The sequence below is a fragment of the Uloborus diversus genome, chromosome 2, assembly GCF_026930045.1.
Source record: "Uloborus diversus isolate 005 chromosome 2, Udiv.v.3.1, whole genome shotgun sequence".
Classification (NCBI taxonomy): domain Eukaryota; kingdom Metazoa; phylum Arthropoda; class Arachnida; order Araneae; family Uloboridae; genus Uloborus; species Uloborus diversus.
In genome coordinates, this window is record NC_072732.1 from 41,773,246 (window position 1) to 41,789,679 (window position 16,434).

The 16,434-nt window shown below is 33.7% G+C and overlaps 1 protein-coding gene across 1 annotated transcript in view; it reads left to right on the forward strand.

Annotated features, from left to right (window-relative positions):
* The window catches only part of LOC129235239 (beta-1 adrenergic receptor-like), a 49,001-nt gene that overhangs the window by 13,015 nt on the left and 19,552 nt on the right, over positions 1–16,434 (forward strand). The window contains 1 exon segment of the mRNA XM_054868949.1: positions 13,677–13,799. Coding sequence (XP_054724924.1) covers positions 13,677–13,799 — 123 coding nt within the window.

Below are 16,434 nucleotides of genomic sequence, written 5' to 3' on the forward strand. Positions count from 1 at the left end.
ATTAGCTATTAGAATGAATATTGTATATTCTTTTAAGAGATGAGTCTTTCTCTATAGCTAGGGATGCCTTTTAAAATGTTGTTCTCGTTTCCACCGGGAAACTTGCTTTTTTTCATGTGACTCCATTTTTTTTTAATTTTTTTTTTTTGAAATTTGCTTCTGATAGGATATTTGTGAGCTATATTAGTTTATTATACCGTTTATAAATGCTTAAATGCGGTCATCATGAAGAATAGTTCCGCAAATAATTTTTATGTATTCTCTCCTCTTTTCTGTCAAATTCTTTCCTATCCACTATTTTTTGTTCGTTGTTCTTTTAACTCTTAACTTTGAAAGTACGATAATTGTGTGCAATTACTCTTTCAGTTAATAATTTTCTAAACTAAATGTACTTAATTGAATGCATGCAAATTTACAACTTTCAGAAACATGGATTATTATCATGTATCTACAATACTTGAATTCAAAAACTAATTTTCCCGAAGCGAATCGCAGGTATATTTCAATAAATTAAATTTTGAAGCGTAAACATTATGTGACTCTAAACGGTTTTCAATGTGCTAGACTAATAGAATGCGACAAACCCGTATTCTGCAGCCTCAAATACAGGAAAAAGTTTTGGCGGTTCTCCTGGTGGCATCGTGATATTTTTATCTTTCACATGTGCGTGTGAAAGATAAAAATATGATTATTCTGATGAAATGATAATGTGCGAGTTTAAAGTGGAACCGTTAGCCATTTTGTCATTGCGGATGCAGAGCAAACGGGATTCGTTTTTACGAAATAAGAACAAAACAGTACGAAACATAAACTGGTAGCGAAGAGAACTTATTAGTTTTAAAAAATAGTATAAAGACATAAATGCATAATTTATAGCCTATATCACTCAGTAAGAAAGCACCTTTCACATAGTGAAGGAATTTTTCAAACAGGTGCAGTGGTTCAAGAGATTACCTCGAACAAATAAACACACACAAAAATCCGCTCTCTCTCTTTATAATACAGTGAAACCTGTGTAAGTTGACCTCTTGCGGTGCAGTACTTTGGTGGTCAACTTAGACAGGTGGTCAACTGATAAAGGGTGGTAGTACTGATTTTTTTTTTTTTTTTTTGTCATTTCTTGCATTATGTATTCATTTTTTGACTAACTCACACTTACTCTTTCTGTTCAACTCACTTTCATTGTTTAACATTATTTTGAAACAATAATTAAAAATATTATTCAAATATTTTTGTCCCCCCCCCCCTTTTTTTTACTATATTAGACGATGCAGCTTTAGAAATTTCATATGTGTCAGCTAATTATCTCTTACTTTCCCCCTTTTCAGTTAACTTTAATATTTCATGCTTTTTTATCAACCTCAATTTCAACTAGTTTTCTTTTTGAAGCCATTTTACGTAATACTTATAACACAAAGAGCAACAAGATGTACTCTCCTAGTTTATAAAGGCAGTTGAAAATGAAAATGTTCTATCTCTTAATCCCTTGCACCAGAAATAAATAACTTTACTCATAAGCACAATTCCAGTGTTGCCGCAAAATATTGCAACTGGAAGAAAAGACTTGGCACTTATCTACTGACACCTGTTTTTATTGAACATAGTATAAAAGGCTATATCTCAAATAGAACAACAAAAGAAAAACAGCTTTAAACACTATATCATGCTTTGAAAATGTTCCTCCGGGAAATGCGGAGCAAGAAAACTTTTTTGCGGAGCTGCGGAGTTTAGCTATTTTTGCGGAGCAGTTGGCAACCCTACATCAAAGCATTAAAGTTATTCATACAAAGCTATAAAAAAATAATAAAATAAAATAATTTGCTTGATTAAGTTTTAAAAAAATAACAAGTGGTCAACTTACAAAGGGTTTTTCACAATACTCCAAACCAAATTTGGTGTACATTAGTGGCCAAGATAGACAGCAAGATAGACAGGTAGTCAAGATAGAGAGGTGGTCAAGTTACAAAGGTTTTCCTTCATTATACAAGATAGGACTAATTCTGTTCCTGACAAAAGCGGACAACATTGGCAGGTGGTCAACTTACAAGGGTGGTCAACTTTACAGGTTTTGCTGTATTAGTATAGATTAAGACCCGAACTTGAAATTCCTAATTTAAATTGCAAATATATATGTAAAAAGTCCCACCTGCACCATTGGATTGAGGGTCTGAAAAATAAGTTACTATTTATTTAGTCCATCATTGCTTTTTTTTTAATTCCAAGCAAAAATTTTGCATCCTTGAGTACCAACAAAAAACAGGGAAAAAGTTTGTGATGCAAATTCTTTCGTGCAAGTGGAAGTTGAATGTGTACCGGGCATTAAGTAGTCAGAGACCTTTATGATGAATGACTGGTTTCGGTTCAGTTCGCTTTCTCTGAGGTGCAGGGGAAAATACACTTACGATAAGTCATGCTTAGTCAGATGAAATATGTTTTAAAAATTTACATTTTTATTTACTTTTCTCTGTCCCGAATTAGTTGCTACACTTTGGTTGAAAATGTTGTTCCAAATTAATTTCGATTACATTTCAATACTGTTAAGGATCCGGTGCAACTTCAAACTTTCTTTAAATGACGACACAGTTCTTGAGAAAACACAGGAGATTTATTTACAACTATGTACAAGAAAGATCGTTAGCAACTGCTAAATTAACCATAGCAATTAGGCAAATATCAATTAACACCGTAAACTCAATGGTTACACACGTATTTACATCCAAATACGCAAAAAACACAGCGCAAAGGCTAATACACACAATAACAGAGCTAAATACATGGTCTCCAGCGCAACGGCTAATACGATTAAGGAGCAAAAACTAACTCTCATTCCAATGTTACACGGCTTTTATACTCAGCAAAGAAATATCCAGAAAATCCTATTTCGTTCTACAAATTTCTCATATTTTCTTTTTATTCCATTCACAAATCTTATCGGGACCATATACATCATACGAATGTTGGGGGCAGGGGGATTATATGCTCACTACAAGAAACTATTTACAGTTTACGTTACTACGATATTTTTAGATGAAAATTAATGGAACAAATGCCAAAATTAGCCAGATTACAACAAATTAATTATAAAAACAATTACTATTTACAAAATTTGTAACAATACTTTTGTACAAAAGATTGAAACTGATGATTTTATAGTTTTATAGTTTTGAGTTACTTCAGAACAAGAAAAATGCAATGGAGAAAATCTTCTTATTGGTCAATCCAGAAACTACTTATTGATCTCACTTCGTTCTAAGACGGAGTAAGGATTGTTTCAACTAATCACATGACTAAGAATTAAATAATATTTCGCAGTTACATGACTCTTTCAAATCTTTATATATTAATAGGCAAGCTGTTTTCTTTCGGTACCGATTCCTCCTCTGTTGGTGAACCGATTTCCTTCATTCTTTTTTTGTTCAGTAGCTATTGCCGAGCTTTAGTGTCATCAATAAAATTTTTTTGAAATCGAACGCTAATTAACGGAGATATTAATAAAAAACGCATTTTCGTCCTAAATGGCTTTTTCTACGCGAACGGATGGTCCAATTTTTTCGAATTTGATATGGTTGGAAAGGTCTTTAAAAAATACTCTTAACGAAGAAATTGTCAGGGCGCCCAAGGTCCAATAACCTAAATAAACTAGAAAAAAAGTTATAAGCGTTTTTTAGCTAGCGAAACTCAAAATTTTCAAGTTTATCTCTTTTCCATTGTTGAAATTCATTGTTGGAAGCGTGAAACATTAAGTTTTAATTGGTTTTTTAAACAGCTCTTTCTACATGAAAAATGCATTTTAGCGCTTCGAGCTTGGTATGGTTGGAAAGCTCGTGCAAAATACTATAAAACACGTTCTACCCGGTTTACCGTTCGAAAATGCCAATCCGCTAAAATGGCTAGAAAACGCGCTAGAAGAAATTAAAAATTAGTGAAAATTCATTTTTATTTGCTTTTTCACGCGACATAGCGTGAAGAAATTGCTGGATAATATTGTGTTGTTGCCAATTCTCGCTTGAGCGTAAAGAAATGAAATACTTGCATTTGTTTTTATTATTGAGGATTTTTGGGTAACTACAGGCATTTAAAATAATTTCATTTTGATTGTGTTTTCGCGATTTTAATATTTAGATAAATCATTTTACGGAGTGAGGGATGGCTTTCAGTTCCAGCTCCCAATAATACCTGCATTTGCTATCACCACAAAACTTTTGATAAAATTGACGTATTATTACAACGTCCAGTGTTTTCACATAAGACAATGGGGTTGTTTCCTTCAGTCAAAAGTAGTACTTTTTGTCACTGAAATTGATAGAATAAGCAAAAAAAAAAAAAAAAAAAAATAATAATAATAACAAGGACCCAGAAAATACTTTCATTTTGCAAACAGTTATTTTTTAAATATTTTTTAAAATGTGAGATTTTTCAAACAAGGCGAGGTCTTGATGACGTCACAAATGATGCTCTTTGCCGCATCTTTCCACCACGTTTCCACGTTATGATAATCAAGAAGCGAATTAAAATTGCGCTCTGCGCTTGCTATCAACCATATCGTTGCCAATACACGTGAGTAAAGGTGCGAATTAAATATTTTGCTCTGTGAATGGCAACATTTAATGGCATTTCATCATTTGTGACGTCATCGTCAGAAGCTTAAACAATGAAAGTACACCGATTTAAGTAATTTTTAAAAAATATTAAACTTAAACAAATTATTTAAAAAATGGTTAGATCCTATGTTTTTAAACATGCTCTTTCAGAAAAAAAAAAATACTTTTAAAATTTTGGAAACGACTCCATTGTGAAATTGGCGAACTTTATCCATTTTGGCACCAATGCCAGGGCGAGAAATATTTTTCTTTTGCATTCTTAAAAAAGGAGTACAGAAATGTCTATTTGCAAGGAACTGACTACGAATCAAGTCTCTCTTTAAGGTGGGGTTCATTAAATTGTAACCGTTCGTGACAAGGCGGAGGAAATAAATGACAAGAGGAACATACAATGGGGAGAATGAGACATCAAGCTTTTTTTTTATTATAAGAACATCTATGAAAATCAGTATGACATGTGGCAAAGGGAAGAGGAGTTATGGTGAAGTATGAAACTTTGCGACAAAGGGCAGAGGGATCAAAAATTTTGAAAAGTGCATTTGTCAGTTTTCCCCTAAACCGAAACAAATCACAAACACGATTTTTTTTAAAAAAATAGCACTTTTATTGGGACGTCCAGTGTTTTTGAACGGACAATTTTTAATGTAGCAAGTAGGATTCGCTTATTTGATTGTTTGGAACTTAATAATTCTAACGGCAAAGGTCAAGGCAACTTAAACTTATTAAAAGAAGCATTGTTCATGCAGAAGTTTTACGTATAATCTGAGTTTTGCAGGATCATTTCATTCGGGAAGATTTCGATAACTGTTAAATTGGCGGGCGCTCTTCATCTATTGGCGTCAAATTTTTGGCACCGATTGCAGCTCGAGAAATGTTTTTACTTTGCATACGAAAACAAAGAGTAGGGAAATGTATATTTGCATACGGTTGCCACAAAATATGGGCTGTCCACGGATGAAGTCCCGTTTTAAGGTGGGGTTCACGAAATAGTAACAGTTTGTGACAAGGGAGAGGAAAGACATGACATGAGGGGCATACAACGGGGAGAATGTTACAACAAGCTTTTTTTTTTTTTTAAAGGAACGTTTATGGAAAATAGCGTGACATGTGACTAAGGGAAGAGGGAGTATGGTGAAGTGCAAAATTTGTGACAAAAGGGGGAGAGGGCCGAAAGTGTTGTAATGTGTGACATGCACCGCCCTTAACCATAATCAAATCTCAAAGACGACCTTTTTTTTAAATTGTACTTTTTTTGCGACGTCCAGTGTTTTCGAATGAACAGTTATATGTTGTCACGAGTAGAGTTCGTTCATTTCATACTTGGAAATTTATATTTCTAATGACGATGTCAAAGCAAATTATTCAATAATAGTAGAAGTTTTATAAGTAATATTGTTCCACGCAGGTTTTACGCATAAACTGAGTTTTGCTGCTTCATTCCATTCTAAAATTGTATGATTGGCGATTATTATCCATTTGCGTGAAATTTTTTGTTTCTAATGCCAGCGCGAAAAATCTTTTTCCTTTGCATACGTAAACAAAGAGTAGGGAAATGTCTATTTGCATAGGGTAAGCACAAAACAACATGGCATCCAAAATAAAATTATTCAAGCCAGGAATTTGACGATCACATTTCTTGATGGGGTTATTTTCTTCAGTTAAAAGTGCTACTATTAGTCAATGAAATTGATAGAATAAGCAAAAGAAATAACGTGGAGCCAGAAAAAACTTTTATTTTCCCGACAGTTAGTTATTATTATTATTTTTTAATGTTTGATTTTGGAAATAAAGCGCGGTCTTTATGACGTTACAAGTGACGTACTTTGGCGCGCTACTCCATAGCCGAGCAAAAGTTTTACGCTTTGCTATCAACAACGTTTCCAGGTTATGATAATTTGCGCTGTGCGCTAATGACATCAGTGAATGGCATTTCATCGCTTTTGATGCCATGTGCAGAAGCGTAAAAAATGAATTTCAATCTGCGCATCAATTAAAATATTAGTTAAAAAATATTAAATTTTTTCAAATTATTTAAAAAATGGGAAAAACCTTTTAAGCATGCTTTTTCAGAAAAAAAAAAATACTTTTAAAATTTCCGAACCGACCCTATTTCTGAAATATCCCTTTTAATCCATTTATTTTGAGATTAACAGACAAAAAGCAAAATTGGAATAAATTATTACCTTTTGTTATTGTGTGTACATATAAAAATTGTATGCTTCCAGATATGCAGTAAACATGAGTAAGAGTAGAAATAAAAATGTTAGAATTAGTTAAATTCATACAAGTTTTCTCAAATATTCATTTATGAATAGGGTCGAATTTCGACCACTGGGCGAACACTAGTTTATTTAAAAATCTAATGCACAAATAATCACACAACCCACAACCTTGGTGGCTGAGTTGAAATTCATCGGAAAACTAATACAATTTTTGACGTAAAAAATGGAAAATCTGTCGAGAACTTCAAGGATATTTAAAAAAAAAAGTAAAAAAAGGAAAATCTTTCAAGAACTTCAAGGATATTAAAAAAAAAAAAAAAAAACATATTTAAACTTTAACACACGAAAAATATGCTATTTATTCCACACCATTATAACAAAGGTAAACTTTGGTCTGTAATACAAAAATGCATGATGACTAAAATTTTTTTCAAAATTTCGATCATCGACGCACCAAAGTTAAGAATCCTTTAAAATGGTAATAATGTGTAATCGCTTTAAAAAATCTGAACAGGTAAATAATTTAATTTCAACTCTTAATTGTTAAAACTTTTGTTTATCAGACACGATTTTTTTAATTTTTTTTAATAGCAATGACGCATTATTTATCATCCTCACTTCACCGTAATTGATGTTCCTTTAATTTTTTAGATTACCATGACGATGAGAATAAGTCTAGTTCTTTAATACGTCAGTGTTCATTATTTTCTTAGACGTTGTTTCTTTCACATTTGGCATTGATTTTTCATTTTCATTTCATTTTATTAACTCTAGTAAGGTAAAGTTTATTTATTTATTTTTTTTTTTGAGATTTTGTTAAACAAATTTTTATCCGTCAGTTTTTTCTAGTGAATTTTCGGTGAGCATTCAAATGGTTTATAGCATTCGATTAGCATTTGCTGCGTAGTTCTAATTCGTCTCGCTGAAGAAGCGACTGCTTGCAGTTTTGAAACACTCGTACACAATTTTCATTGCAAATCCCTGCATAAATACGTTAGATTCAAATTGTTCATGTTCATTTCTTCAATTGTAGTTGGATAAGTTCTTAAAAATTTCATAAGAAGTCATTAAATCGCAAATTAGAATAATAACAAAAATAGAAATAAATTTAAAAAATTTCATTTCTCAAGAAAATTGCATATTTAAAATAAAATTATAAAAAAAAGACCTGTGACTCACTTTCCCCATTCAACTCTAATTTGAATTCTGGAACTTTGAATTCAAATTATGTTTTTCGCAATCACGAGTTGCGACAAGACCCTACTCATTGAAGTTATTGTTTCTAGAAACGCCCCCCCCCCCTTCCCTCAAGTATATCCCTCCTCTTGGGTGGTTACGTGTGTATAGTTGAGTGTGTGTGTAGGCTTACGTATGTGCACGTAGGCGTGTATGCGTATGTGTGTTAAGGCGTGCGCGTGTGTGAGTGTGTATGTGTATGAGCATGCGTGTGTAGGACACACACATGGACGCCACCGCCCAGCAGAAGTGGATTCCGGTGGACAGTGCTCAGGACCAGAGGAGCCGCGCCGGCCGGTGGGCGGTGGTGCAGCAGAGGCCCCTGGTCCAAGCTGAAAAAGGAACCACAACATCAAGGACGATCAAGTGAGAACAATAAGCAATCGTGATTGCTCAAAAACTGCGTAACACCATCTAAATATTCAATCGAGTACAAATTAAAGTTCAAAGAAGACAGGAGGAGTTATTTTCGAGAAACATAAAAACAATCATTTATTAGAAATATGACGCAGTTATTACATGAACAGAAAAAGATAATTTAATCGGTTTGTTAGAACAAAGGAAGAACACATTTCGATGTTTATCAGACAGACGTGAAAACCTAGTATTTCTTATTAATGAAAGACATTGTTTACACGTGGCGGTATTCAAAAGGGATATATCAGATAAGATTGAACAAGGTTTGATAATAAAGGTGATGTAAAAACAATCTGTTTTAGAATTTTCATAGTAAAGTAGAGATTTGAAATGCTCTTTTTTTTAACTTGAGTTTTCTCGGAAACGATCCTTCATTTAGTATTTAAAAGAAATATACTCTTTTTTTTTAACACGCTTTTATTAGCTTCACTTGTATTTTTGTGAGAAACCTCCTTTGGACTAAGAGCTAGTGGCTTATTACTGTTAGTACATTTCCGCACTTTATGAACGTTCGTGGCCTAGCGGTCTAAGGCGCGGGTCTTCGCTGACGTCCACCTCCGGGAATCATTGGGCGTGCGTTCTAATCCCGTCTACACCGAAATTAAATTTAAAACCTTGCAACTCAATTTTCGCCCACTTTTTCTGATCGGATTCTTTTAAAATTTGGAATGTTACCTCAGACCCAATGACAATGCAATATTCTATAATCAAATTAATTTACTAACGATAACTTATTAGATTATTCTAATTAACTCGCTTTTATTAGCTTAACTTGTATGTTTGTGGGTCCAACTTTTCTTTGGACAAATAGCCAGTGGCTTATTTGAATTACTTACAACGTAGAAATCAGAGCTGCGGAGTGTAACAATGTTTGCACATGAATTTACCAGAAAGATTCAAAATGTCTGATGCAAATAAAATAATAGTTTATAAAACTAAAAAAACACGCTTTTGTAGCAAAATGAACTAAAAAGTAAAAAATAAAATAATTGTTTAAAAAAGTAAAAAAAAAACACGCTTTAGTAGCAAGATGAACTAAATAATTAAATATAATCTTTGGATGACAAGTAGGGTAGGTGGGGGTAAAGCCCCGCGTGGGGTAAAAACCCGCACCGACATTGTAACTTAATCACCTTGGAGTAAGAAATTTACGTCAAGGTAGTGGGTTTGTCCTATGGAAACCTATTGATCAATGAAATTTTGTCCTGACTAGGCACTCCAGAGACTAGAAAGAGGGATACGTCTGTTTTTTACTACTTTGATCTAACTTTTATAATATATTATTTGAACATTGTAGAATTTGAAAAGGAGAATCAATGAATTGCACGTTAATACTGGTACATTAAAGCTTCACCTTCGCGTGAAAACAGTTATTCTAATGGCTGCTTAAAAGCAACATGGCGCGTTTTTCAGAAAGTGACAAAATGGGGAAAAATCCCCGCAGTTATTTTAGGGTAAAACCCCGCACCTCCAAAAGGTCAAGGATTCTCTCCACTCGGCTTAAAAGTGTCTCTTTTTTGAAATATTATTAATATCTTTGTTTAGCATGTGTTTTGTACAGCTTATTCATCTTTAAAAAATAATTGTTGGTGGTCATTTACTCATGAAGTTTTAATTTGGATAAGATTTGTTAGGTAAAATCTTACATTCATTTCAATTCAAACGTGCTTTCATTAATGTAATAATTTCTTCTCTTTTTTTTTTTTTTTTGAACATTTACGTACGTTTAATTTTTTGTTCTAGTACCTTCAGAAGAAAAAGAAATCAGAACCATGATAAATGTCGAGCTTAATGAAGCACGTAACTTAATTGCAGGCACCTCTTCGTTCTGTATGGTAGACATTACAGTTAGGTTCAAAAATATCGATTGAGGACGTCTCTGAAAAATGAAACAAAAGCTTGGGATTTCAAAGAAGAAACAAATTTTCCTATAATTTCGAGTGAAACTATAGAGAATAACTCGGAGCTTATCCCTGCACAATGTGGCCAAGATAACTTCAATATGACAAGAAGTTTTAGGTTATGTAGAGTTTTTTTTTTTACATAAAACACCTAGAAGTCTGCAAATGTACTGAGACGCAGGAAGAGTCATTGGAAATGAAGACGTTATAAATAAAATGTCGTAACCTCAGCTGGACACGGTTCCATCCACGACGCAATAACATTTTTAGAAAACTCAACTTAGTGTACTGTAAACTTAAAGCACTGAGTACTAGATATTCAATAAAATTATAGCTTCAGGCATTTAAATTTTTTTTTATAATGCGGCTGTCATTTTTTACCGGGTAATTAATCCTCTTTTTGTGGAGAAGAAAATATTTTTTCGACAAAGTTAAAAAAAAAAAAAGATTAAACGTGTGAGATATTTAAGTTCGGTACTATTGAATAACAATAAACCAATGGTTCAAGGAGGTTTTTCAAGTGTTTTTACAAGCAGTCACCCTTTTCAATCACATTCATCTTGAGTGGGGTAAAGATCCGCATTGCGGGGTTTTACCCCATTTTGTGGGGCAAAACCCCGCAACTTTGTTTTCCCGCTAAATTGTAGTTTTCTCAATTATTACTAATCAGACGTAGCTAAAATTTGGAAGGATTATAGGTAACAACCCACGCAATGACTCTAATTTGAAAAAATGGAAAAATATACCCTTTATTTACCATGGTGGTATAAAAACTGAAAATCGCGGGGCTTTGCCCTCGCCAACCCTATATAAAGTAATTGACCAAACACTTAATTTTACTGTAATAGAAAAAAAGAGTGGGGGGCTTCTTATCAGTTGTCTTAAATTTCTTCCACTTGTTATCCATGCAAAAATAAATAGGCAGCCCCCCACGCTTTTTTTTATTACAGTAAAATTAAGTGTTCGGTCAATTACTTTATATACTTGTCATCCAAAGATTATTTTTAACTTTTTAGTTCATTTTGCTTATAAAACGTGTTTTTTTAGTTTTTTAAACTATCATTTTTTTACAATAGGGAAAAGGAGGGCACATTGGGACACGGGGTACAATGGAACAAATGGTATCTTTTCTATAATTCAAGTATTAAAAATTAAAAAAGAAAAGTGCTCCATATTTTAGCTTACCTGTACGACAACACCGTGGAGACTATCCACTGCAACATTTCATTTTGTAGGGAAGCTGCGGCTCTTTTCATTTTAGCTATAGTTATGCTCTATTTTTGGCAGTTTTTATTTTTGAATTTGGGCTAGAAATTCTTATTAAATGACGTACTAAGGCATTAACTTACGGCAGAAACTGCCTAAATTGTCTAATGTTCTATGTTCCATTAAAAATGTTGTGCAAATTTGAGTCTTGATTTAAAAATTCTGCTTTGGTGGTGAAGTTGGGGGGGGGGGGGGTACAGTGGGACAGTGTCCTATTTGTACCTCCAACATTCCCCACTATAAAGTAAACATATTGAAATAATGCAAAGTAAATATAGTATTTTAGAACATCAAGATTAAAAATTAATTTATTAGTGGACATTGGTTTTAATGAGGCCTTATTTAAACTGTATTTTCAATGGCATTTACGTACTTGGCGCATCATCTTGATTTTGCACATACTAACCTATTTGTCTGATGATACTATTATTTTTTTACTGACTAACCGCCTGCGGCGACCAGCTGATTCTCCTTTATACGCCATTCGCCTTATGCAAGCAGACACCTACGGTGGCTGTTTGGCTAACTTGTCAGTCACCTTTTTATGCCACGTTTGCCGCCTTCGGCGGTAGTAATAAATTTATATCTGTCTTTTTCAATATTAATTTCAATGAAGTATTTTCTATATCTATCTGCAGTTGCGTTTTGTGAGATTCACCTTTTTTCACCAAGATTGAATATTAGAACAAAAAATATGTTATTATTTTCCAAAGAAGATACCGTCGGATCCCGCTACAACGCGATCCGACTTACGCGAAATGGCTATAGCGCGAGTTTTTCATGAGTAATGAATTTTTTATTGCGGACACAAATTGCTCGCCTGCAACATGATTTTTTTTTTTTTTTTTTTTGGGAAAGGAGGAGCGCGGAGGAGCGTTAGAATGGTCTTCGCTGACACTAAATACTTAATGTCATTTGAAGCCCTCTAAGCGAAAAAATAAAGAACATTAAAAATTTCGAATTGTGGCATTCTTTTTCCAAATGAGCGATATTTATCAACGAAATTGACTTAATAAATCAAAGTTACATATAGTATATACTCTTAAAAACTTGACAAGAGCTCTTTTGCTTAAAATTAATTGTTCCAACCAATGAAATAAAATATACAAAGTAATAGAAATCTGAAGATTAAACATATTTTTATGCGACGTTTTGTGCGGGGATGTGAGCTCACTTAGCTCTGAATAAAATCCTTAGCCCTTGTTCCAACGCCTATTTGTTTTGTTTAACAACGCGAAAACTATAATCTTAGTTGTGGCGAAAAGAGCATTCAATTCTCAACAACCGGAATTGTTTGGAAGGAAGGAAGTCGAAGGAAAGGAAATGTTGAAACATTACTCAGGTGCATACGGGGATAAAACACAATAGCAGCGGTTTTCTAATTCGCCAGATCATAATGGAAAATCAGAAAAGTCAATTAATGTATTTAGCTTTATGAAATATAATATAAGATCGGAGTGGCCAACCTTTTTGGGAAGAGCACCACTTTCTGGAGGAAAAAAGTTCTGCCTGCCACTTTCAATTTTTCAATTTCGTGAAAATATATTTAAAAAAAAGAAAAGAAATAAAAAGTTATATTTAGGTCGTACCATTCCAGGGTCCTCCGTACCTACCACCATTTGTGGTTTTACTGGTTGGATAGAGCCCTGAATGCAGATTTTTTTTTTAATCCAGGCCAGAAGCCGAGCTATCTCTGGTCCAGCACTCCCAGAGGTATTGATTCACTTGGAGGACATTGTGACCACGACATATTTAGCGTGCCCCTGTCACCATTAACGAACACGGAGGATCTTCAATCGGCTGGCATCGAACCCGTGACCAGGCCCGTCATTTCAAAAAATTCAGTGTGTTCAATACATTTTTTAGCAAAAAAAACAACAAAATATGTACAAAAATGTCTACTTTCATTACGTTTCTAAAACCCAGGGGGGGGGGGAGGGGGGAGTAAATTAACTTCAAATAACTAACTTCATACAATCTGGTCAAAAAAACTAATAGCTTTCGTCTTTGTGTTTCGTTCCTTTTTCTTCCAGAGCCATGACTCCAAAGCGGATAAAAATTATGATAGCGGCTTCATGGATGTGGGCCATGTTTTGTGCCATAGGACCCTTGATTGGGTGGAACAAAAACGAATACAAAATGGTGAGTAAATTTCGGTTAGTATCTTTCATTGAATTATGGAATAAGTATGTGGACCAGTTGAAGTTTTAGTCAGGTTTGCATATTACCGCCATTTCCTACTTGACTGTTGTTACTTATAATTTTGATGTAAGGAAGCTTACAGCAATTAATACATTAGATTGCATTACAGAAAGAACGCGAATATTCTCTTATTCACCCACTTGCACAGAAGCGTCAATGCTATTACAGCCACATGAAGAAGATGGAAAGCAATAAGATGTCTCTTTTATTGCATTAACAAATATTTGTGACAGTTTTCAAGATTTGTTTATTTTCTATGTTAGCTTTTTTACACACAAAGCCAAACAGCATTGATCTTGGTGTGAGAGAAAAAACGAGCTGATGTGTGCATCACATGACTTCCTTTTACTCCAAGTTAATGTCATTTCGACATCATTGGCAGTTTTAATGTGATTCAATTCTTTACTTTCTAAATATCTTCAACAGAAACCAAATCGAAACCAAATTTTTAAAAAAAAATCGCCAAATTTGTCACCAAGTTGGCGTCAAAACTTGGCGACCAAAAGATTGACGATATATCGCTAAGTGTCCACCAAATTATAACACCACTTGAGCTTGCATCGAAAACATGCATCCAAATTAACAACGATTTCCCCCCAAAAAGGTGCAAAAGTGCCCTTTAGAAACACCCGAATGCAACCAAAAAGGGAAGTGCACAAATAGACCCCACTAGGAGTCTACGTACCAAGTTTCAACTTTCTAGGACATATCGTTTTTTAGTTATGCGAGATACATACACACATACATACGTACATGTACATACGGACGTCACCAGAAAATCCGTTGTAATGAACTTGGGGGTTGTTAAAAAGGATATTTCGGGTGTCTGTACGTTTCTAGGCATATATCTACGTGTGGTCGGCTCGATAAAAAAACTCAATATTCATTTGGGGGTGAGAAAAATGGAAATTAAGGCCGATTTTTGAGTGAAATTTTTTTTTTTTGCGAATTCAATACTTCCTTTTTTGTAAAAGGATGTAAAAAATGTACGTCACGGGACGCTCGGCAGAAGTATTAACTTTCATAGGCAACGAAATTTTTGCATTGTATGTTATCTAAAAATCTTGCAAAGACTGTATCACGTACAGTTCCGTGACTTGTAGTTGCTTCTTCTAGCTTATTAATTATTTGTAATTGTAATTTGAATTGTAGAAACGATAGCAATTTTTTTAGCTCGATCAGAAGCAAAATTAACATTAAAATCTCCGGTTAAAATTAAAGAAATTGTATAATAATCTTCATTAATTTAAAAGCTGTTTATGAATAAATTGAATAATATTTGAAATACTTTTGTTTGGATATATATATATATATATATATATATATATATATATATATATATATATATATATATATATATATATGTTGGCAATAATAATTTGTTTCTTTGCTTTATTGAGACATTCCAGCACATTTCACCAATATCGTTTTGTGCAGCCGTATTAAAGCTTGTACCATTATTAACATGTAATCCTATATTTGGAGTGACAATATTTATGCAATCAAGATCATTCTAAAAAACTGCTACGCCTCCTGCTCTTTTATTTTGACGCTTTAATTGCACAATACGTTTAACAGATGGAATAATTTTAGTATCATCATTTTTGCCCCCCTAGCAAAAATCACCAGGGACCCTAACACTTTATTGGACCCCCCCCCCCCCCCCAAATAACTAACTTTTTCACAAGTGATTGTTTTAAAGTTAAAGTCAGTTTAGATTTTACTCTGTGATGCCCAAATTAAACGTTTATTTATTATTTTTCGTTTCTCTCGGTCGTTGTGGAGTCTGCGGGGGAATGAAGTTCGTTTAAAATAAGTACACCTTATCACAGTTCAAAACCCTAAATGAAGCGAGATATTTTTAGTATAACTAAATGCAAAAATGTTTTTGTTTTGAAAATAAATTTAAGGATTGAATGCTGTTTTGAATATATATTGTTTACAAAGTTATTGTTATTATATTGTATTCTTAAACTCACCCATCGTTAGGAGATTGCGTTACGTTGCGACGATCATCCATCTTCTGTTATTTTCTACTATTACGTAACGCCTAAAGCTGATCAAAAGAGTAAAGAAACAAAATTTCCCCGACCATGCGCGCTTCTGTCATATGCGGGAACGAAAGGAATGCCAGACGAGAGTTGCGCCGTTACGCGCGTTATGTCACAAATCGGTTTACTCTCCCATAAGAAGTTATCACTCAAAAAAATAGCCTATAGCCTTCCCTCAATAAATGGAATATTCAACACAAAAAGAATTTTTCAATTCGAACCAGTGGTTCCCTGAGATTAGCGCGTTCAAACAAACAAACTCTACTGCTTTATATTATTAGTATAGATAGCCTTCCTCAGTGGAATGGATTATTCAACCCAAAAATAATTTTTCAATTTGAACCAGTAGCTCTCGACATTAGCACGTTCAAACAAAGAAACTCTACTGCTTTATATTATTAGTATAGATAAATTATGCTTAGTTATCTGAACGCAGTCAAAAATTTAAAAAAAAAGAAAGAAAGAACACCCCTTCGATTAAGGTTTTGCAGCAGCAAACGGGGTTCCCAAAAAAATTGATTTTTAGACCGTAGGACTA